The sequence below is a fragment of the Pristiophorus japonicus genome, chromosome 20 (assembly GCF_044704955.1).
Source record: "Pristiophorus japonicus isolate sPriJap1 chromosome 20, sPriJap1.hap1, whole genome shotgun sequence".
Lineage (NCBI taxonomy): Eukaryota > Metazoa > Chordata > Chondrichthyes > Pristiophoridae > Pristiophorus > Pristiophorus japonicus.
This window is the reverse complement of record NC_091996.1, coordinates 17,811,129-17,835,411: the sequence shown is the minus strand read 5'-3', so window position 1 is coordinate 17,835,411 and position 24,283 is coordinate 17,811,129. Positions and strand designations below refer to the sequence as shown.

Here is a 24,283-nt window from a genome sequence, read left to right as displayed (position 1 = left end):
CTGCCCACAGCAATCATAGTTTGGAAAATCAGGGCTACACAGTTACAACTCTAGCTGCATATCCTGTTAATGAGGTTCCATACCAGTGAGGAGAGTCGCATAAGTTAACCCTTTAGTGTCTTCTCTTCCCCCCCACCACCACTACCACCACCTTACACACACACACCTCTAATTAGCTACTGTTTCTGTTCCTATTCCTAGCCAGCCTGCCAGGGATGTGGGAGAGGACAATCACTGTTGGAAGTGCAGGAAAAACCTTCAGTGCTACAGGGTGGAAGGTGAGTCGGAGAAAGTTAATCAGAGAAATTGCAATAACTAACTTTAGTGCTGATTCATTATAGTGCAATTCACTTAGATTGTGTCTAATGGATGCACAACTGCTTATAACAGACAACATCTCGAATCCCTAACTAATTATTAGTAAAATCTATTCCTTAGAATGAATTCGAATGCAATTTTAACCAGCGAATTAGCACCTGTTGTAAGCAACTAATTTGGTTTGGGATTTGGGATCAACTGATAACTCTCTTCTGATGCTTTTGTTTACTGTGGCTGAACTGGCTTGAACTGTACCAAACTGGACCAGCTGAGCTGGAGCTGCAGCAGGATTTGGGATCAGCTGCAATTTGATGGGATGATAAAGTTGATCCCGAATCCCAATACATTGAATCACTGACCCAGTGCACTGCAGCTCAGCTACAGTAGTTAGAAACATTAGAATAGAGTAAACAAAGTTAAACTTCAATATCCGGCACATTCTCAACTGCCCTCTGAGTTGTACCAAACTGTTACAAAGAAGTATCACTGCAGCGGTTTAACAGCACCTTTTCAAGGGCAAGTAGGGATGGGCAATAAATACTGATCATGCAGGGACATCCACATCCCGTGAACGAATAAAAAAAAACATTGGCTGTTGTCGTGATGTTGCACCCAGCCACACTACAGCTGGTATTGCTAGTGCAGTACAGCTGGTGCTACAGCTGATCATAGGACTTAAGTTTAAGTTTCCATGTTAACTGTGCCGTCAGAGTTAAACGAGCTGATTGTAAAAGAAAAATTTCCATAAATCTGTTATAAGAACATAAGAATTCGGATCAGGAGTAGGCCATACGGCTCCCTCGAGCCTACTCCATCATTCAATAAGATCATAGCTAATCTTCGACCTCAACTCTGCTTTCCCGCCTGATCCCCATATCCCTTGATTCCCCTGGAGTCCAAACATCTTTATATCTCGGCTTTAAAAAAATCTCAACGATTCAGCATCCACAGCCCTCTGGGGTAGAGAACTCCAAAGATTAGTAAACCTCTGAGTGAACAAATGTCTCATCTCAGTCTTAAATGCCCAACTCCTTATCCTGAGACTATGCCCCCTAGCTCTAGACTCTCCAGCCAGGGGAAACAACCTCTCAGCATCTACCCTGTCAATCCCCCTCAGAATCTTATATGTTTCAATGAGATCACCTCTCATTCTTCTAAACTCCAGAGAGTATAGGCCCAATCTACTCAACGTCTCCTCGTAGGACAATCCTCTCATCCCGGGAAACTCTTTAAACAGCTTACACTTTATTTAAGTATAAAATACAAAGATGCCTAGATATTTTCTGGTTATAGATTTTGTGATATTCTATCTACCTGGCTTACTGTAGATTGGCTGGGCAATTGGACCTAAGGACATCCTCAAGCACTTACAGACTGTCCATCAGAACTCAATTTACCATTGTGCCACTGGAGCACAGGTGAGAAATACCAAAGAGAATGCTTTCACAGCTATGAATGTACAGAGGTGAATGTTTTTACTTATGTGACCATCGAGATGTATAATGCTGTACCGTGTAGTACAGAGCTCGCTCTGCATTGCCCTAATAATGGGCCCAATTTCCCCAACTCCTTTTTTCGGTGCACTTACCTTAAATGCGCCGACTTTGCGCGCTGGAAACAGCGCCGAAAAAAAGTGGCCCCATCCTGCCCGCTCTGCCAAGTCTCCAGTGTCCCAGCGTGCAATAGATAGTGAAGTGGAGGGCGGAGCAACAGCCCAACGCAGAAAGCACTGCCGGCAGCTGCGCGCATGCGCAGTGAAGTCTGCACGCATGCTCCTTGCCCTCCCAGCGTGTCCTGCCGGCTGTGAGCAGGACCCGATGCTCGCAGCCCCTATCTCCGGCCGAAGGGATGACCCGAAGTTCGACGCACCCTATCCCCGGCCGAGTGGCCTCCCGCACCGGCCGGCCGGCCCGCTGACTTCCCGGGCCGAGGTAGGACTTCAGTTTTATGTTTTATTTATTGATGGTTGTGCTTTGTTTAGTGAGGAGTTTTGATTGGGGGTGGGGGGGAGAAGAAGAGTTTTTTTTTGGGGGGGGGGGGCGCGAAGCAATGTTTTGATGCGGGGGGGGGGGAGGGGACTTAAAAAAAAACTTGATTCTGACATAAAGGTAGGACTTCTATTTTTTATTTGTTATTGATTGATTGCTTATTACTTTTTGTGGTTTGTTTAGTGCTTTGTAAGTGTTGGTGCTTTAAATGTACTAACCTGCGCCGAATTCTTAACTGCCCACAATGTTTTTCAGAGCTGGCCACAAACGCTGACCTAAGTGGATTTGGAGTAAGTTTTTGGTGGCCAAAGTGGCATAAATGGCCAAAACTGGCGTAAGTGTCTGGGAACGCCCCCTTTTGAAAAAAAAACTGAACTAAAAAAATCGTACCTAACTGACTTACTCTGGAGCAAATTTTAGGGGGGGGGGGGAAATGTTTTTTAGAAAAAACAACTTACTCCAAAAAAATTAATGCAAATCATGGCTAAAATTGGGCCCAATGCACCTGAACTTCTCATTCATAATGGCACCTCCCCCTCCCCAACCAGTGCAGCACCAGTGAGACATTTCCAGAGCTCCTCTGTCTGCTTTTGCGACTTCTCTGGGCCATGTTGCTAAATTCAGAACAGGTCTTTGTTCAGAACAAACTTAAACATATCCTTTGCTGGGTTTCTTTGGTCAGCCAGGAGTCTTGAGATGCAAAAATCCAACAGCAGGCCTATGAGTCCCCAAACCAGGCTACTGAGAAATCCACATATGTGGAGGTTCCATCAGCGTGATGTGAAGTTGAAACACTTTACCTGTAATGATGCACGCCACTGACCTAAACCCAAAACACTCAGCCAGGACATGTCACACTGCGTCCTGTTTCTCCACTACTCCCATCGTCATTGATCTACACTGGCTCTCTGTCCCCTACACGTTGGATTTAAAATCCTTGTCTTCAACTTCAAATCGCTCAGCAGCCTTGCCCCTCTGCAATCTCCTCTGGCCTTGCCTCTCCTCACACCTCCAACTCTCTGATTCTAGCATTCTGTGCTTCCTCCCTCTACCCCTGTTCAACCATTGGTGGCAGGGCCATTAGCCATCTCAGCCCCTTTCTCTGGAACTCCCTCCCAAAACTTCTCCACCTCTCCCCTTCAAAAACTTTCTCAAAACTCATATTTTGAACCAAGCTTTTAGTCAACGCTCCTAATTCCCCACCTTGACTTAGCACCTGTAACTATATTTATTTTATCTATTTATTTTTCAGCCCTCCCCCACCCCCAGTAAAATGTTTTGGAATGCTAAAGGAGCTACATAAATGGAAAATGCAGTTAGGTACAGGTTGGCAAGAGCTAAGTTTAGGTACCCCCAATTGTGAGTAGGCATATATTGGAGTTTAACCAGCTAAAACCACACCACGCAGAGCACTGGTAAATTTGTCTAGTTAAGACCACCTTACATATTGGGGTATTTATTTGCGGACTTACATATAGGCAAGTGAGAACAATGCCAGGAGCCAGTGTCAGAACTACCCTTCCACTTTCATCAATGAGCCACACTGGCTTGTCAGTCAGCAACAGCTCTCTCGAGTACTGTGGACCTGCCTGATTGATGTATCAGATTAGCGAATTTACCACAGATTAGTTCCAATCATCCATTGTCAGGTATATCATCTTGGACCCAATTTGAGGTCAAAGCGACTTAAGTTACCTTCCTCTGTACCTTCCCCCCTCCCCAAGGAGGTTAATCATGAGTTAGTTTTCTGTAAATTGCAGCAACGAATTGTGGATGACACAAAAATGGCTTTTGAATCTGAAATGTTACACGGCTAAACTTCATTGAAGTAGACTGCACTATTTTTAAAAAAACAGTAGTTTTCTGTCCTCAGCAAGCGGTAGCAGAGGGATTTGAGAGAGAATTTGGATGTCTGGGAGCACCAGAGAGTTATTTCACCAGCTTACGTCAGGAGCTGCAACTGAAACGAGATCGGCTTGCTGCCTGCCTCACTTCTGTGGGGTTAAAGCCAGTTACACCAGAGGGCGGATACTTCTTGATCGTGGACATCTCAGCAATCAGTGAGTAGCCACGTTGGTTGTCACAAAGAAAGTACAAACCGTATAAACAGACTGATGGGATTTGTTATTTTCTATGAGTGTAATATGGAATCAGTGTAGCTGTTGTTCCAGAGACCATGTATCAAATGCAGTCTTTCAGGTAGAAACATGGAGCAAAAATATATGGGAGCTGAAATTGCCCCTTTTTTAACGCTTGTTACCGCCTCTAAGAGTTATCCCTTTAAGTAAAGGGGAGGGACATCGCTACGCGTCGCACTAATGTGCTCAGCGCGGCCCTAAATGACACCGCCCGCCTTCCACCCTGCTCCCGACTCTCTTCCAATCATCTGCTGCCCCCAACACTGCCCCGTTCATTTTTGTACCCAAAAGGGCTGAAGTTCCCTCCAATCTCCATCCTGGCGGTAATTCATCATTTAATTCAAATTATCCGCCCCAAACAGGGCGGAGGGCAATTTCGGACCCATGGTCTCCATTTGGTTTTGATGTTAAGTTTTGGTTCTGAATGAAACTTCCTGTTATTTTAAGGTATCATTCTCGCCATACCATGCACTGTATGTGGCCAAGAGTATGGTGACCTGCTCCATTGCTGTCATGAATCTTGCTGCTAAGATGCACATGAAGCAGGCTTGGAATTGAGTCCTCTGCTTTCTCTCTTCACCTCATCCTATGAGGGAACGTCTGACCTCCACCAGTGTATTTTTGAGTTATACAAGATGTGTTAACACAATAAAATGGTCAGGATTATTTTTTGTGAAGTGGCTGACTTTCTTGTTTTGTACCTTTTTCTATCAGAAGTTGACCTGCCAGACTCCACCAAAATTGAGGAGCCATATGATTATAGGTTTGTGAAGTGGCTCATACGCAATAAGGTGCGTAGCTGTGAAATGATGGTGCTAACTGTAAAATTGAGGATAGCTGACTAGAATTTGTCGTCGTTCACTGTTCCTGAATGTGAACAACCTGTTGTGGCAGCCTTTTCTTATGCTTGAAGCAGCTGTTTTTGTGGTCCCCGATTCTGTACATTGTGAGGCCAACACACCTATAGAATCTTTCGTAGAAATTTCAAACATTAGGCATTGCTGACCAAATTGGTTCACATTATGGCTCTTCGAGGTTACCTATCTCTTATCCACTTATCACCTGGTACGTTGTATGCTATAAACCAGGGTAGTTCATATTTTCCACCAGAATCCAGCCGCCTACTGTAAAGCCTGTCAGTAGAAGCTATGCAGCGAAAGTGACATAACCTCTGTACATTTCCATCCTGTGTACGTTGCCTTTCCTTGAATTCTCCACAATCACATGACTGAGATTAGGAACTCTGTAATGGTGGGAAAGACACAGGAATATCCTTTATATGCAATTGATGCACAAAGTTAATCTTTAATAGCTACATCCAGCAACAGAGCTTCCAGCATCAGGAACAGCTGGCCATGGAGAGTGGTGGAGGGGGGCAGTGAGTGTGGAATCTTACTACATTAATTGTTTGGCAAAAAAAAATAATGTTCTGACTCTTTTCTCTGCTATTGTTTTTATTCACAGGGCTTAGCCACGATTCCAGTGTCTGCATTCTACTCTTCTGATCACAAAAAGGGCTTTGAAAACTTCATACGATTCTGTTTTATTAAGGTGAGCTGTATTAGGGATTGTGAAGCTCCTGGGTATATTGAGATACAACGGTATTTATTTCTGTGAAAAGCAGGTGACAATGCAGTATAGAGGTTCCGACGTAGGGAGTGCGGGTCGGGTCGGGGGGAGCGCAGGTCGGGGTCAGGAGCGCGGGTCCGGTCCGGTCCGGGGGGGGAAGCGGTCGGGAGCACGGGTCGGGTCGGGGGGTGGGGGAGGGAGGGAGCGTGGGTCGGGTCGGTTCGGGTCGGGGGTGGGGGGTAGGGGTGCGTTGGAGGGAGAGGGAGGTCAGGTTGGGTGGGGGGGGGGGCGGGTCCGGTCCAGTCCGGGGGGAGGTGGGGGGGAGCGGGAGTCGGGTCGGTGTCAGGGTCTGGTCCGGGGGGTGGGGGGTGGGTGGGAGCGGGAGTCGAGTCGGGAGGAAGCAGGAGCTGGGAGGCAGCCTTATGCACGCAGCCCCAGTGAGGCCATTCGACCAGGGCTAGGGGCTGCGTGCTTCGGGCCCCTCCCACACAGTTTTGGGCGCCTGGAGCTACTGCACATGCACGCCCACTATAGCGCGCATGTGCAGGGGTCCCGGCACTGTTTTCAGCGCAGGGACCTAGCTCCGCCCGCACAGCTCGTGCTGCACCGCGCCCGACTCAAGAGGACCTGCAGGGAGCCGGAGAATATGTAAGTTTTTTTTTAGGCACACTTTGTGGCGCGAAAAACGGGCGTCCAGGTCGGGGCTGCGCCATTCTAGGCGCGGCCCGAAACTTGGGCCCATAATATTGAGGGCTGGATTTTCCGCTTGTTTGCGCCTTGTTTTGTGATGCGGCAAATGGTGTTTCTGCGCGTCAAACAGGGTATCCAGGATTTAGCGCCCGGACGGAATTTTCAGCATAGGTTTTGCTGGGGCATTAGAACTTACCGCCCCAACCTCTGTTTGGACCATCAGGATGACGTCAATCGTCGTGCAAGGCTGCGCATGTGCCCCGGGTGGAACTTTCTGGCCTTATGCATGATTTAGCAGTCACCCCAAGATCCGACCGGAAAAACTTGCCATTCCCATAGTGCAGCAGGCGCAATAGCGGCATCTTTGAATGCAAGTCAGAGTGTCTTATATCGGAGTTGTCAGTGACTGCTATGGTTGTGCGCCGAGCACTGCATGGGGGCAGAATGGGGGCAGAAGCAAAAGATAGAAAGAAGAAAATTAAAGTGGAGGGCAGAGAAACCCAAGGCAAAAATCAAAAAGGGCCACATTGCAGCAAAAGTCTAAAGGGACAAAGTGTGTTAAAAAGACAAGCCTGAAGGCTCTGTGCCTCAATGCGAGGAGTATTCGTAATAAGGTGGACGAATTAACTGCGCAGGCAGCTATTAATGAATATGACATAATTGGGATTACGGAGACATGGCTCCAGGGTGACCAAGGCTGGAACTCAACTTCCAGGGGTATTCAACATTCAGGAAGGATAGAGAGAAAGGAAAAGGAGGTGGGTAGCGTTGCTGGTTAAAGAGGAAATTAACGCAATAGTAAGGAAGGATATAAGCTTGGACGATGTGGAATCTGTATGGGTAGAACTGCAGAATATCAAAGGGTGGGAGTTGTGGACAGACCACCAAACAGTAGTAGTGAGGTTGGGGACAGCATCAAACAAGAAATTAGGGATGCGTGCAATAAAGGTACAGTAGTTATCATGGGCAACTTTAATCTACATATAGATTGGGCTAACCAAACTGGTAGCAGTACGATGGAGGAGGATTTCCTGGAGTGTATTAAGGATGGTTTTCTAGACCAATATGTCGAGGAACCAACTAGAGGGCTGGCCATCCTAGACTGGGTAATGTGTAACAAGAAAGGACTAATTAGCAATCTTGTTGTGCGAGGCCCCTTGGAGAAGAGTGACCATAATATGGTAGAATTATTTATTAAGATGGAGAGTGATACAGTTAATTCAGAGACTAAGGTCCTAAACTTAAGCAAAAACAAAAGACAGAAAGGAGATGAGGAAAAGTGGAGGGCAGAGAAACCCAAGGCAAAGAACAAAAAGGGCCATTGTACAGCAAAATTCTAAAAGGACAGAGGGTGTTAAAAAAACAAGCCTGAAGGCTTTGTGTCTTAATGCAAGGAGTATCCGCAATAAGGTGGATGAATTAACTGTGCAAATAGATGTTAACAAATATGATGTGATTGGGATTACGGAGACGTGGCTCCAGGATGAGCAGGGCTGGGAACTCAACATCCAGGGGTATTCAACATTCAGGAAGGATAGAATAAAAGGAAAAGGAGGTGGGGTAGCATTGCTGGTTAAGGAGGAGATTAAGGCAATAGTTAGGAAGGACATTAGCTTGGATGATGTGGAATCTATATGGGTCGAGCTGCAGAACACCAAAGGGCAAAAAACGTTAGTGGGAGTTGTGTACAGACCTCCAAACAGTAGTAGTGATGTTGGGGAGGGCATCAAACAGGAAATTAGGGGTGCGTGCAATAAAGGTGCAGCAGTTATAATGGGTGACTTTAATATGCACATAGATTGGGCTAACCAAACTGGAAGCAATACGGTGGAGGAGGATTTTCTGGAGTGCATAAGGGATGGTTTTTTAGACCAATATGTCGAGGAACCAACTAGGGGGGAGGCCATCTTAGACTGGGTGTTATGTAATGAGAAAGGATTAATTAGCAATCTCGTTGTGCGAGGCCCCTTGGGGAAGAGTGACCATAATATGGTGGAATTCTGCATTAGGATGGAGAATGAAACAGTTAATTCAGAGACCATGGTCCAGAACTTAAAGAAGGCTAACTTTGAAGGTATGAGGCGTGAATTGGCTGAGATGGATTGGCGAATGATACTTAAGGGGTTGACTGTGGATGGGCAATGGCAGACATTTAGAGACCGCATGGATGAACTACAACAATTGTACATTCCTGTCTGGCATAGAAATAAAAAAGGGAAGGTGGCTCAACCGTGGCTATCAAGGGAAATCAGGGATAGTATTAAAGCCAAGGAAGTGGCATACAAATTGGCCAGAAATAGCAGCGAACCTGGGGACTGGGAGAAATTTAGAACTCAGCAGAGGAGGACAAAGGGTTTGATTAGGGCAGGGAAAATGGAGTATGAGAAGAAGCTTGCAGGGAACATTAAGACGGATTGCAAAAGTTTCTATAGATATGTAAAGAGAAAAAGGTTAGTAAAGACAAATGTAGGTCCCCTGCAGTCAGAATCAGGGGAAGTCATAACGGGGAACAAAGAAATGGCGGACCAATTGAACAAGTACTTTGGTTCGGTATTCACGAAGGAGGACACGAACAACCTTCCGGTTATAAAAGGGGTCGGGGGGTCTAGTAAGGAGGAGGAACTGAGGGAAATCCTTATTAGCTGGGAAATTGTGTTGGGGAAATTGATGGGATTGAAGGCCGATAAATCCCCAGGGCCTGATGGACTGCATCCCAGAGTACTTAAGGAGGTGGCCTTGGAAATAGTGGATGCATTGACAGTCATTTTCCAACATTCCATTGACTCTGGATCAGTTCCTATGGAGTGGAGGGTAGCCAATGTAACCCCACTTTTTAAAAAAGGAGGGAGAGAGAAAACAGGGAATTATAGACCGGTCAGCCTGACATCGGTAGTGGGTAAAATGATGGAATCAATTATTAAGGATGTCATAGCAGTGCATTTGGAAAGAGGTGACATGATAGGTCCAAGTCAGCATGGATTTGTGAAAGGGAAATCATGCTTGACAAATCTTCTGGAATTTTTTGAGGATGTTTCCAGTAGAGTGGATAAGGGAGAACCAGTTGATGTGGTATATTTGGACTTTCAGAAGGCGTTCGACAAGGTCCCACACAAGAGATTGATGTGCAAAGTTAGAGCACATGGGATTGGGGGTAGTGTGCTGACATGGATTGAGAACTGGTTGTCAGACAGGAAGCAAAGAGTAGGAGTAAATGGGTACTTTTCAGAATGGCAGGCAGTGACTAGTGGGGTACCGCAAGGTTCTGTGCTGGGGCCCCAGCTGTTTACACTGTACATTAATGATTTAGATGAGGGGATTAAATGTAGTATCTCCAAATTTGCGGATGACACTAAGTTGGGTGGCAGTGTGAGCTGCGAGGAGGATGTTGTGAGGCTGCAGAGCGACTTGGATAGGTTAGGTGAGTGGGCAAATGCATGGCAGATGAAGTATAATGTGGATAAATGTGAGGTTATCCACTTTGGTGGTAAAAACAGAGAGACAGACTATTATCTGAATGGTGACAGATTAGGAAAAGGGGAGGTGCAAAGAGACCTGGGTGTCATGGTACATCAGTCATTGAAGGTTGGCATGCAGGTACAGCAGGCGGTTAAGAAAGCAAATGGCATGTTGGCCTTCATAGCAAGGGGATTTGAGTACAGGGGCAGGGAGGTGTTGCTACAGTTGTACAGGGCATTGGTGAGGCCACACCTGGAGTATTGTGTACAGTTTTGGTCTCCTAACCTGAGGAAGGACATTCTTGCTATTGAGGGAGTGCAGCGAAGGTTCACCAGACTGATTCCCGGGATGGCGGGACTGACCTATCAAGAAAGACTGGATCAACTGGGCTTGTATTCACTGGAGTTCAGAAGAATGAGAGGGGACCTCATAGAAACATATCAAATTCTGACGGGGTTAGACAGGTTAGATGCAGGAAGAATGTTCCCAATGTTGGGGAAGTCCAGAACCAGGGGTCACAGTCTAAGGATAAGGGGTAAGCCATTTAGGACCGAGATGCGGAGGAACTTCTTCACCCAGAGAGTGGTGAACCTGTGGAATTCTCTACCACAGAAAGTTGTTGAGGCCAATTCACTAAATATATTCAAAAAGGAGTTAGATGAGGTCCTTACTGCTAGGGGGATCAAGGGGTATGGCGAGAAAGCAGGAATGGGGTACTGAAGTTGAATGTTCAGCCATGAACTCATTGAATGGCGGTGCAGGCTAGAAGGGCCGAATGGCCTACTCCTGCACCTATTTTCTATGTTTCTATGTTTCTATGGAACAAAGAAATGGCAAACCAATAGAACAAATACTTTGGTTCTGTCTTCACGAAGGAAGACACAAATAACCTTCCGGAAGTACTTGGGGACAGTGGGTCTAGTGAGAAGGAGGAACTGAAGGATATCCTTATTAGGCGGGAAATTGTGTTAGGGAAATTGATGGGATTGAAAGCCGATAAATCCCTGGGGCCTGATAGTCTGCATCCCAGAGTACTTAAGGAAGTGGCCCTAGAAATAGTGGATGCATTGGTGATCATTTTCCAACAGTCTATCGACTCTGGATCAGTTCCTATGGACTGGAGGGTAGCTAATGTAACACCACTTTTTAAAAAAGGAGGGAGAGAGAAAATGGGGAATTATAGACCGGTTAGCGTGATATCAGTAGTGGGGAAAATGTTGGAATCAATTATTAAAGATGAAATAGCAGCGCATTTGGAAAACAGAGACAGGATCGGTCCAAGTCAGCTTGGATTTATGAAAGGGAAATCATGCTTGACAAATCTTCTAGAATTTTTTGAGGATGCAACTAGTAGAGTGGATAAGGGAGAACCAGTGGATGTGGTGTATTTGGACTTTCAAAAGGCTTTTGACAAGGTCCCACACAAGAGATTCATGTGCAAAATTAAAGCTATTGACGTGGATAGAGAAATGGTTGGCAGACAGGAAGCAGAGAGTCGGGATAAACTGGTCCTTTTCAGAATGGCAGGCAGTGACTAATGGGGTGCCACAGGACTCAGTGCTGGGACCCCAGCTATTTACAATATACATCAATGATTTAGATGAAGGAATTGAGTGTAACATCTCCAAGTTTGCAGATGACACTAAGCTGGGTGGTGGTGTGAGCTGTGAGGAGGATGCTAAGAGGCTGCTGGGTGACTTGGACAGGTTAGGTGAATGGACAAATGCATGGCAGATGCAGTATAATGTGGATAACTGTGAGGTTACCGACTTTGGTGGCAAAAACAGGAAGGCAGAATATTATCTGAATGGCGGCAGATTAGGAAAAGGGGAGGTGCAGTGAGACCTGGGTGTCATAGTACATCAGTCATTCAAAGTTGACATGCAGGTACAGCAGGCGGTGAAGAAGGCAAATGGCATGTTGGCCTTCATAGCTAGGGGATTTGAGTAGAGGAGCAGGGAGGTCTTACTGCAGTTGTACAGGGCCTTGGTGAGGCCTCACCTGGAATATTGTGTTCAGTTTTGGTCTCCTAATCTGAGGAAGGATGTCCTTGCTATTGAGGGAGCACAGCGAAGGTTCACCAGACTGATACCCGGGATGGCAGGACTGACATAAGCGGAGAGACTGGATCGACTGGGCCTGTATTCACTGGAGTTTAGAAGAATGAGAGGGGATCTCATAGAAACATATAAAATTCTGACGGGACTGGACAGGTTAGATGCAGGAAGACTGTTCCCAATGTTGGGGAAGTCCAGAACGAGGGGACATAGCCTAACGATAAGGGGTAGGCCATTTAGGACTGAGATGAGGAGAAACCTTTTCACTCAGAGAGTTGTTAACCTGTGGAATTCTCTACCGCAGAGAGTTGTTGATGCCAGTTCGTTAGATATCTTCAAGAGAGAGTGAGATATGGCCCTTACGGCTAAAGGGATCAAGGGGTATGGAGAGAAAGCAGGAAAGGGGTACTGAGGTGAATGATCAACCATTATCTTATTGAATGATGGTGCAGGCTCAAAGGGCCTATTCCTGCACCTATTTTCTATCTTTCTATGAGTGTACAGTTTAAATCCGGACTTTCATGTGAATTCACGCTCTGATAGCCAGGTTGCAAGAGCACAGTAAGCATGGCAAATGGACTTTAAAATTCCCAATGAGCAGGGACAGCCAGACTGAGAGGGCTATAGGCTTTGGACGCTTTTCAGGCTTCCTCAAGGGTGCCATTGACTGTACACCCGTCGCCCTGCGAGCACCAACACAGAATGCTGAGGTCTTCCGAGACAGAAAACGATGCGACTCCTTAAATGACCATACTCAGCGTGTCCTCCCTGTCAATGCTCAACATGCAGGGAGCACACATGATGCTTTCAGCTTGGTGAGACAAGTGTCTCACGAATGTTCCTGTGGCATGGACCAGGTCAGAGCTGGGTGGTCGGGGACAAAGGATACGGCCTGACTATCTGGGTCATGTCCCCCCTCCAGAACCCTGCCACAGAAGCCGAGCAGCGCTATAATAAGAGCCATGCATCCATCCGCCACATCATTGAGCAGACAATTGGTATGCTGAGGCAGCGCATCTCATGGCTGGACCGCTCTGGAGGCAACCTTCAAGACTCCCCTGAGCAGGTCTCCGCGTTCATTGTCGGGTGCTGCATGCTACACAGCAGCCATCATGAGGGGACAGGCACTGCCAGTGTGGATTGCAGGGCCACTTCGGAAGGAGGAAGAGGGGTCTGCCCACAAGCTTGTACCGTGACCACCACAACCGCAGGGGAGGCAGCGTGGAGATGTAGTCGCTGTAAGAGCCTTACGTCGTCAGCTTAACACTGGCAGTCCGAGAGGCGGGAGTGCGTGGTGTCGGGAGGCCGATAAAGGCCCGGCGGCAGTCCGAGAGGCAGGACTGCGTGGTGTCAGGAGGCCTACAAAAGACCCAGCGGCAGCGAGAGGCGGCGGCAGTCCGAGAGGTGGGAGCTCGAGGTGCATGGTGAGGCCTATAAAGGCCCAGCTTGTACAGCTCCAGCCGGGAGACAAAGCAAAAAAAAAAGTAGAAAGAAATCAAAAGGTGACGTCACAGCCAAAGGGGTAAGTGATTGGCTGGTGATTGGTGAGTAGCTTTTCTTTATATTTTTTATATCAGTAAGTAAACTGTTAACATTGTTGTCACCAAATTAAGTGTATCTAAGGGTTAAGACATAGCAGGAGAGCTCGGTCATGTGATATGCTCCTCCTGTACCATGTGGGAACTCAGGGACACTTCCGGTGTCTCTGACGACTACGTGTGCGGGAAGTGTATCCGCCTCCAGCTCCTGACGGACCGCGTTGCGGAATTAGAGCTGCGGGTGGATTCACTCTGGAGCATCCACGATGCTGAGAATGACGTGAGCAGCACGTGTAGCGAGTTGGTCTTACTGCAGGTGAAAGGTCCACAGCCAGCTAGGGAATGGAAGACCAGCAGGAAGAGCAGTGCAAAGATGGTAGTGCAGGGGTCCCCCTGCAAAACAGATACACTGTTGAGGGGGATGACTCATCAGGGGAGGGCAGCAGCAGCCAAGTTCATGGAACCGTGGCTAGCTCTGTTGCACAGGAGGGCAGGAAAAAGAGCGATAGTGATGGGGGATTCAATTGTAAGGGGAATAGATAGGCGTTTCTGTGGCTGCAACCGAGACTCCAGGATGGTATGTTGCCTCCCTGGTGCAAGGGTCAAGGATGTCTCGGAGCGGGTGCAGGACATTCTGAAAAGGAAGGGTGAACAGCCAGTTGTCGTGGTGCACATTGGTACCAACGATATCGGTAAAAAAAAAGGGATGAGGTCCTATGAGATGAATTTAAGGAGCTAGGAGCTAAATTAAAAAGTAGGACCTCAAAAGTAGTAATCTCGGGATTGCTACCAGTGCCACATGCTAGTCAGAGTAGGAATCGCAGGATAGCGCAGATGAATACGTGGCTTGAGCAGTGGTGCAGCAGGGAGGGATTCAAATTCCTGGGGCATTGGAACCGGTTCTGGGGGAGGTGGGACCAGTACAAACCGGACGGTCTGCACCTGGGCAGGACCGGAACCAATGTCCTAGGGGGAGTGTTTGCTAGTGCTGTTGGGGAGGAGTTAAACTAATATGGCAGGGGGATGGGAACCAATGCAGGGAGACAGAGGGAAACAAAATGGAGACAGAAGCAAAAGACAGAAAAGAGATGAGTAATAGTGGAGGGCAGAGAAACCCAAGGCAAAGAACAAAAAGGGCCACTGTACAGCAAAATTCGAAAGGGTCAAAGTGTAATAAAAAGGCAAGCATGAAAGCTCGGTGCCTCAATGCGAGGAGTATTCGGAACCCAGGAGAGGGCTCTGAGCTAGTTAGAGTGGGTGAGAGCTCAGATGAACAGGACCCCAAGAAAGAATGCAAAAGGCAGGAGGCAACAGAGCAGAGTAGCACTGGGGTAAGTGTAAACCACAAGGTGATAGGAAGGGACAATATGTATGAATATAAAGGAGCTGAAGGAGGGGTCAAAACTAAAAATCATGGGTTAAAAACTAGTATTAAAACACTCTACCTAAACGCACGCAGCATTCGAAATAAAGTAAATGAGTTGACGGAACAAATCATTACAAATGGGTATGATTTGGTGGCCATTACAGAAACGTGGTTGCAGGGTGGCCAAGACTGGGAATTAAACATACAGAGGTATCTGACAATTCGGAAGGATAGACAAGAAGGGAAAGGAGGTGGGGTAGCTCTGTTAATAAAGGATGATATCAGGGCAGTTGTGAGAGATGATATTGGCTCTAATGAACAAAATGTTGAATCATTGTGGGTGGAGATTAGAGATAGTAAGGGGAAAAAGTCACTGGTGGGCGTAGTTTATAGGCCCCCAAATAATAACTTCACGATGGGGCGGGCAATAATTAAGGGAATAATGGAGGCATGTGAAAAAGGAATGGCAATAATCATGGGGGATTTTAACCTACATATTGATTGGTCAAATCAAATCGCACAGGGTAGCCTGGAGGAGGAATTCATAGAATGCATACGGGATTGTTTCTTAGAACAGTATGTTACAAAACCTACAAGGGAGCAAGCTATCTTAGATCTGGACCTGTGTAATGAGACAGGAATAATAAACGATCTCCGAGTAAAAGATCCTCTCGGAATGAGTGATCACAGTATGGTTGAATTTGTAATACAGATTGAGGGTGAGGAAGTAGTGTCTCAAATGAGCGTACTATGCTTAAACAAAGGGGACTAAAGTGGGATGAGGGCAGAGTTGGCTAAAGTAGACTGGGAACACAGACTAAACGGTGGCACAATTGAGGAACAGTGGAGGACTTTTAAGTGGCTCTTTCATAGTGCTCAACAAAAATATATTCCAGTGAAAAAGGGCGGTAAGAGAAGGGATAACCAGCATAACCGTGCATAACCAAGGAAACAAAGGAGAGTATCAGATTAAAAACCAATGTGTATAAGATGGCCAAGGTTAGTGGGAAACTAGAAGACTGGAAAATTTTTAACGACAGCAAAGAATGACTAAGAAAGCAATAAAGAAAGGAAAGATAGATTACAAAAGTAAACTTGCGCAAAATATAAAAACAGATAGTAAAAGCTTTTACCGATATATAAAACGGAAAAGAGTGACTAAAGTAAATGTTGGTCCCTTAGAAGATGAGAAGGGGATTTAATAATGGGAAATGTGGAAATGGCTGAGACCTGAAACAATTATTTTCCTTCGGTCTTCACAGTGGAAGACACAAAAACCATGCCAAAAATTGCTGGTTACGGGAATGTGGGAAGGGAGGACCTTGAGACAATCACTATCACTAGGGAGGTAGTGCTGGACAGGCTAATGGGACTCAAGGTAGACAAGTCCCTGGTCCTGATGAAATGCACCCCAGGGTATTAAAAGAGATGGCGGAAGTTATAGCAGATGCATTCGTTATAATCTACCAAAATTCTCTGGACTCTGGGGATTGGAAAGCAGCTAATGTAATGCCTCTGTTTAAAAAAGGGGGCAAACAAAAGGCAGGTAACTATAGGCCGGTTAGTTTAACATCTGTAGTGGGGAAAATGCTTGAAGCTATCATTAAGGAAGAAATAGCGGACATCTAGATAGGAATAGTGCAATCAAGCAGACGCAACATGGATTCATGAAGGGGAAATCATGTTTAACTAATTTACTGGAATTCTTTGAGGATATAATGAGTATGGTGGATAGAGGTGTACCGATGGATGTGGTGTATTTAGATTTTCAAAAGGCATTCGATAAGGTGCCACACAAAAGGTTACTGCAGAAGATAAAGATACGCGGAGTCAGAGGAAATGTATTAGCATGGATCGAGAATTGGCTGGCTAACAGAAAGCAGAGAGTCGGGATAAATGGGTCCTTTTCGGGTTGGAAATCGGTGGTTAGTGGTGTGCCACAGGGATCGGTGCTGGGACCACAACTGTTTACAATATACATAGATGACCTGGAAGAGGGGACAGAGTGTAGTGTAACAAAATTTGCAGATGACACAAAGATTAGTGGGAAAGCGGGTTGTGTAGAGGACACAGAAAGGCTGCAAAGAGATTTGGATAGGTTAAGCGAATGGGCTAAGGTTTGGCAGATGGAATACAATGTCGGAAAATGTGAGGTCATCCACCTTGGAAAAAAAAAACAGTAAAAGGGAATATTATTTGAATGGGGAGAAATTACAACATGCTGTGGTGCAGAGGGACCTGGGGGTCCTTGTGCATGAATCCCAAAAAGTTAGTTTGCAGGTGCAGCAGTTAATCAGGAAGGCGAATGGAATGTTGGCCTTCATTGCGAGAGGGATGGAGTACAAAAGCAGGGAGGTCCTGCTGCAATTGTACAGGGTATTGGTGAGGCCGCACCTGGAGTACTGCGTGCAGTTTTGGTCACCTTACTTAAGGAAGGATATACTAGCTTTGGAGGGGGTACAGAGACGATTCACTAGGCTGATTCCGGAGATGAGGGGGTTACCTTATGATGATAGATTGAGTAGACTGGGTCTTTACTCGTTGGAGTTCAGAAGGATGAGAGGTGATCTTATAGAAACATTCAAAATAATGAAAGGGATAGACAAGATAGAGGCAGAGAGTTTGTTTCCACTGGTCGGGGAGACTAGAACTAGGGAGCACAGCCTCAAAATACGGGGGAGCCAATTTAAAACCGAGTTGAGAAGGAATTTCTTCTCCCAGAGGGTTGTGAATCTGTGGAATTCTCTGCCCAAGGAAGCAGTTGAGGCTAGCTCATTGAATGTATTCAAATCACAGATAGATAGATTTTTAACCAATAAGGGAATTAAGGGTTCTGGGGAGCGGGCGGGTAAGTGGAGCTGAGTCCACGGCCAGATCACCATGATCTTTTTGAATGGCGGACCAGGCTCGAGGGGCTAGATGGCCTACTCCTGTTCCTAATTCTTATGTTCTTATGACCGCTTTGCTTGAATGGAGAAGGAGTGGTTTGACCGAAGCCTCGCAACTCAGTGCCACCATGTTGGCTATTCTACCAATTACTCTGCAAATGAGACTGAAGACAGCAATGTTTAAGGTCAAAGATATATTTATATAAAAATGCAACAGTATCAATCCCCCCCCAACAAAGCCCACAATTATTCAACGGTTATACACTTATGGACACAAAATTGCATCCTGCAATGAACAACATTGACATCAAAAAAATACTGCATCCTGCAATGAACAACATTTAGATCAAAGAAACACTGCATCCTGCAGCACATAATATGTGGCATTAATTAAGAATGAATTCTGCAGTGCACAACATTGACATGTACGAAACACTGCATCCTGCAGTACACAATATCTAACATAAATTAAGATTGTATTCTGCAGTGCACAACATTGTTGTGAAGCCTTTTTGTTCTTCGTCATGCTTTTACCCCATTCCCTTCAACACCCCCACATGCCTGCTGTTCCTCAATCTGGCATCAGGGTGTGCACCAAGGCTGATAGAGGGCTGCTGTGTTGGGGGCTCAGACAATGGTGACGGCGTCTGAGGACACACTGGACCAGCTCCTGAACTGGAAGGCCTGGCTTCCGACTGGGGCACCTCTTTCTCGACATTACCAGTCACAGGTGGCTCGGGTATCAACCATGGTTGGTGCTTGGTTGGCGAGTGAGTGGTGGAAGTCGGAATGCTATCATCCTGAGGAATGCCAGCACCTTCCATTTCCCTGGAGCCATTCCGTCGCCGACAGGGCTGGGCCTTAGCAACCAGTGCATGATAAGAATATAAGAAATAGGAACAGGAGTAGGCCATACAGCCCCTCGAGCCTACTCCGCCATTCAATAAGATCATGGCTGGTCCAGTGTGTGATGTGAACCATCAACTTACTGGCCTGCTTCGGCACCGTCACTTCCCTGTTGGACAGTGGGGAACGCAGAGAGTATGGAGGCAGATATGGTCTGCATCACATGGCCAAGCTGAAGCAGAGCTTGTGCTTGTGATGCGCCCAAGTTTGCTATATGATCAAGGGCACTGTCGCTGCTCGAGGCCACTAGCCTCTGTGTGTGAGCAATGGTGGCCTCACTAGACTCACGACTCGCAGCGACAATCTGCAATGGTCCCTCCACAACAGTCGCAGTGAGCTTGTTGATGCTCACGGGGATCCGTCCTAATGCATCAATGAGCTCATGGTGCATCGCTGTGCTTTCCCTGGACATTTCCACCAGGTCCAGTTCCATGTCTGCCGGTCTGTTAGCAGACCGATTTTGCCGACACCCTCCGGAGAGCTGGCCTGTGGGATTCCACCCCAGCACTTCGTTGCTGCACGCTACTGGGGCCAGGAGCCTCCAAATCATCAAACCCCGGGAAGTCAGCCTCGTCCCCAGATGAACCAAGTCCCGATGGGACAACTGGTGGGCTGGGATGCTCCGCCGAATCACTCATCCAGTTGCTCGTCATCTGCACCATGGCCTGATGTGGAGGGCTCCCTCGAGGGATGCGCCTCTGGCTGGTCATCTGGAAGTAGAAAGCAACAGACGAGTGGTTAGCAGCAGGGGAGGGGGCAGGGTGACATGAGGAAGGTTTGAAGGTCAGAGGAAGTGTTTGAGGCGGACCTCCGCCTGGCGCAGTTGGTCCCTCCATTTGTGGGAGTACTTGGACTGAAAAGATAAAAATGGGAAGTGTTAAAAAAGGGTCCATCTGCTGTTGTGACACAGATGCCTACCAAAGTAGTTTTAGGCCATACTGTGTGAATGTTCGAGAGGCCTCCATTTAATCCGCTTGGATCTTGCATGTGCTTCGTCAGTATGTATTCGAAGGTTACAGGCATCTAACATGAGGTATATAAGAGATCTTTCAGAAAGCGTTAGGAGCAGTTGCAGTGCATTGTGATGTTAATTATGTGCATGGATCATTCAAAGCTAATAGGGTGCCGAAGCCTTCCTTTTTGTTATGCATTGTGAGAGACAACCCACAGAGTGTTTGGGGGGCCAAATACCATGAGAAAATTCAGATAGCGTGTGAGATTTATCTTAGACGTCATGGAGGCTTGCATAGAGGAAAATGGTACTCACCCTGATGACCCTCGTGATCATTTTCAGCATTGTGTGCCAGTCCTGGGCACAGTGTCTGCAGCAGATACCTCCTGTGCTATGTCCCTCCAAGTCCGCTTGAACACTGGAGGCACTGGTCTGGATCCCCCTGGAAGATGGAGTGCGGCCCTCCTCCTCTCCACCGCGCCCACCAACGTTCCACTGGCCTCATACGTGAAGCGCCTGGCACGCTGCCTTCCCTCCTGCTCCTCCATCTTAGCAGAAATGGCTGAAGTGGACCGGTTTAACTGCGTATGCGTGCAGGAAGCTGCCGCGCCCTGCATTAGCATCTGCGTCCGGAAAAGAATCCAAGAGGAAAAAAAATTAATTCAAAGCACATGCGCAAAATGGCCGCCTCCTTCAACGTCGAACGTTTCGGCTCTGGCGCACAAAGTCAGTTGTGCCGTGCAACGCCTGACTTAATACCAACGATCCTCCAGAGCATTTTTTTTGTGAAAATTCCTTACGAGGTCGCAAACTTTTTCCCGGTGCAAACTTTTGCACTGCGCCACTAATTGTGCCCCGAAATCCTAAAAGCCGAAAATCCAGCCCTGACTGTTCTTTTCCTCCTTCCTGTACTCTAGTCAGGAAGCACTTACACTTCACTGAGAGACAATCCCACAACTCTTAATGGCCCAAGACAAGATCAGAGAATTTCTCTGCCTTGGCTCAGTCTTTGAAGTCATGTGTTCAAGCCTTATTTCAGAGAATTGAGCACATAATTTAGGCTAATGCTTCAGCGCAGCACTAAGGGAGTGTTGGAGGTGCTGTCTTTCAAATGAGACATTAAACAGAAGACCCAGCTGCTCTCTCAGTTGGACATAAAACATCCATTTGAAGAAAAGCAGAGGAGTTCCAGTGTCGTGGCCAACACTTATCCCTCAACAAACATTATTACAAAAACTGATTGTCTGGTCATTTATCACAGTACTGATTGTGGAACATTGCTGTGCACAAATTGGATGCATTTCAAAATTACTTCATTGGCTGTGAAGCGCTTTGGGGCCTCTTGCAATCATGTAAGCTGCTATACAAGTTCTGTCTTTCTTATTGCAAATTTGCATTTCTTCCCAACTTGTGTCTTTTAATTACTTTTGTGTGACTGCCTTTTTTTCCTGCCTATGAATACTCTTGTTGGGAAATGGAGCTGGTTTCCTAGCGACACCCAATGGCGGGAACACTCCCAAATCCAGTTACAGAATGCCCTCTCTCTAATGCAGACTTCCTTTCAGCTTCAACTATAGCAGACCAGCCCCTTCCCTATAACAGCTTGATTATTTGCAGTTCCCATGCTACCGCACTGCCCATTATGCTGAAGTTGAGGGCACCTCTACACTGTTGGCTTGTATCCCCTGAGACCTGTGTTGAGAGCAAACTTATTTCACTTTGGTCGTTTAGCAGAGAGAAAGCCTTTAATCTAATAAGCAAAATACTGCGTATGCTGGAATCTGAACTAAAAACCAAAAATGCTGGAAATCTCTAAAGGCAGCATCTGTGGAGCGAGAAACAAGAGTTAACATTTCAGGTCGCTGACCCTTCATCAGCCTTTAATCTACCTACTCAGATGGCATTTGAACCCAGATACCAGACATATAAGAAGGTGTTTGGGAAAAGGAGTGGGAAAATTTAAGGAACTGTAATGTATAAAGGCTGTTTAAACCATTTTGCTGTGTTAAATTCTCTAGGAGGACTCAACACTAAGCAAGGCAGAACAGATCCTGCGAGAGTGGAACATGCGGAGCTAACCCAGTGATTGCTCCAACGCAGTGAATTTATTATTTTCTAATTCTGTAACTGTCCATCTTTAATTCATGCATTTGTCTTACTTGTAATAATGTAAAATCTTCAAATCAACACACAAATAATTACTGATAACATAGAATAAAAAATGGCCATGGATGCTGCTTAATATGGTCCTTTCTGGCCATGTTTCGAGGCACTAATGAAGCATGAAGTGGTCAGAAGTCAAGGGATTTCTGATCTCAATTGTACCAGTACTAGGGAGTCTGGATCCTACTCCATAGGTAAAGAGCGAAAATCAAAGAATGAGTTACACACAACTCTTTCCCCACCCCCCACCATGTCATTTCTGACTCATCCCAGCAACCAACTCAAACGATATTGGCAGAGGAGTGGATTGCCTCAGCTGGGAAATGGTGCAGGAACTGGTGAGATTTTTTTTATTTGTCCACGGGATGTGAGCGTTTCTTGCCCAACCCTAATTGCCCTTGAGAAGGCGGTGGTGAGACACCACCTTGAACCGCTGCAGTCTATATGGTGAAGGTGCTGTTACGGAGGGAGTTCCAGGATTTTGACCCAGCGACGATGAAGGAACGATGATATACATCCAAGTCAGGATGGTGTGTAACCTGGAGGGGAACTTGCAGGTGATGGTGTTCCCATGCACCTGCTGCCCTTGTCCTTCTAGGTAGTAATGGTCGCGGGTTTGGGAGGTGCTGCCTATATAATGGGAGGCCCCTATCTTCTGGCTTTGTGAAAAGTCAGAACTCTACTCCTGACTTCACATTTTTCTTTCTTCTGTATATTCAGCTACCCACCCCACCCCCCCCCCCCCCCCCACGCCATCATTCAAGCTCTTTGAGCAATATGCAGGCCTATGCAACAAGTTACATAATATTGACTGTTTATTTTCCTCCTTCCTGTACTCTAGTCAGAAAGCACCAACGCTTCACTGAGCGACAACCCCACATCTCCAATGGCCCAAGCTAAGATCAGAGAATTGCTCTGCTTTGGTTCAGTCTTTGAGTCAGTTGAGTTGGGGCAAAAATACTGAAATACTGAAATACAAAATTTTTCTATATTTTGAGTTTAATTTACTTTATTTTAGATGTTCAATCCTGAGTGTTGTTCAAACCTGTTTATTTGGTACCTTACCTGTGAGCTAATTTGAGTTGATTGGTTAATGAATTGGTTACATAAAATGGTGTGATTAGCTGTAATTTGCTGTGTTTTATTTCCTGCAGCAGTTGGATTATTGTGTGGATTAAGACTGAACTAAGATTTATTTAATGCTGCAGTTGTAAATGGCCAGAATGCTAAGTGTGTACAACCTGCAAGACTACTACCATGCTCACCCAGATGATGATGATGATGATGATGAGTTTGTTCTGCAGCAAACTCATTGCTGTAAATGAAGATTGATTTTTATTTCTCCCGATCTGTATAATGTACTTAAATTCTGTTGTGTCCTAATGTCAGAACATGAATTTGAATAAAAATCTAATTTTCACCTTTCAGCGTTGTGTGCAATTAAAAATATTTTCTTTCTATATTTTAGCATTGTTTGAATTGGGTCTCTGACCAGCTGATGCTTCGAGGGACCGCCTATGATGATGACTCCTGTGAGACATCTCATCGCTGAGACTGAGGCAGTGTCAAGGTGGTTCTGTCTCTTTTGAGCAGGGGGCTGTAGCTGGCGTTTAGGCAGGCGGGACAGTGCATCTCATTTTTTGTGGAGTAGTATATCAGAAAAGAAAATTGGGCATGAAATGCAAATGTTTATTGTAGATTGCGACTAGTGGGATAAACAATTCGAAAGTAGAAAAACACAGAAATGTAACCAATCAGTGAAGAAAATTCTATCTTTTTAATCCCTAATCGACCCCAGCCTTCCTTTGATGATCCTTTTATTATTTATAAAAGACGTTAGTGTTCCCTTTTATGTTACCAGCTAATCTATTCTCATACATTCTCTTTGCCCTCTTATTTTCTTTTTCAGTTCTTCTCTGCACATTCTGTGTTCAGCTTGGTTCTCGACTGCATTATGAACCTGACATTTATCATAAGCCACCTTTTTCTGCTTCATTTGAATCTTAATTTTTTTAGTCATCCATGGAGCTCTAGCTTTGGATGCTCTTCCTTTCCTCCTCATAGGAATGTGTTTAGTCTGTACCCGAACTATCTCTTTGAAGGCTTCCCATTGCTCATTTATTGTTTTGCCTGCCAATCTTTGATTCCTCTCTACCAGGGCCAGATCCCTCTTTAACTCATTGAAATTAGCCCTCCACCAGTTGTGTATTTTTACATTTGATTGTTCCTTATTCTTTTCCATAACTACTCTAAA

At 46.1% G+C, this 24,283-nt stretch overlaps 1 protein-coding gene across 6 annotated transcripts in view; it reads left to right on the top strand.

Moving 5' to 3' along the window:
- Positions 1-23,454, top strand: part of LOC139233191 (kynurenine--oxoglutarate transaminase 1-like) — a 74,598-nt gene extending 51,144 nt beyond the window's left edge. For all 6 annotated transcript variants that reach the window (XM_070863829.1, XM_070863827.1, XM_070863831.1 and 3 more), the window contains 6 exons: positions 202-278; positions 1,647-1,736; positions 4,180-4,366; positions 5,159-5,235; positions 5,909-5,995; positions 21,885-23,454. In XM_070863829.1, coding sequence (XP_070719930.1) covers positions 202-278; positions 1,647-1,736; positions 4,180-4,366; positions 5,159-5,235; positions 5,909-5,995; positions 21,885-21,944 — 578 coding nt within the window. In that variant the 3' untranslated portion in view covers positions 21,945-23,454. The remainder of the gene's footprint in view (positions 1-201; positions 279-1,646; positions 1,737-4,179; positions 4,367-5,158; positions 5,236-5,908; positions 5,996-21,884) is intronic.
- Positions 23,455-24,283: the final 829 nt, after the last annotated feature.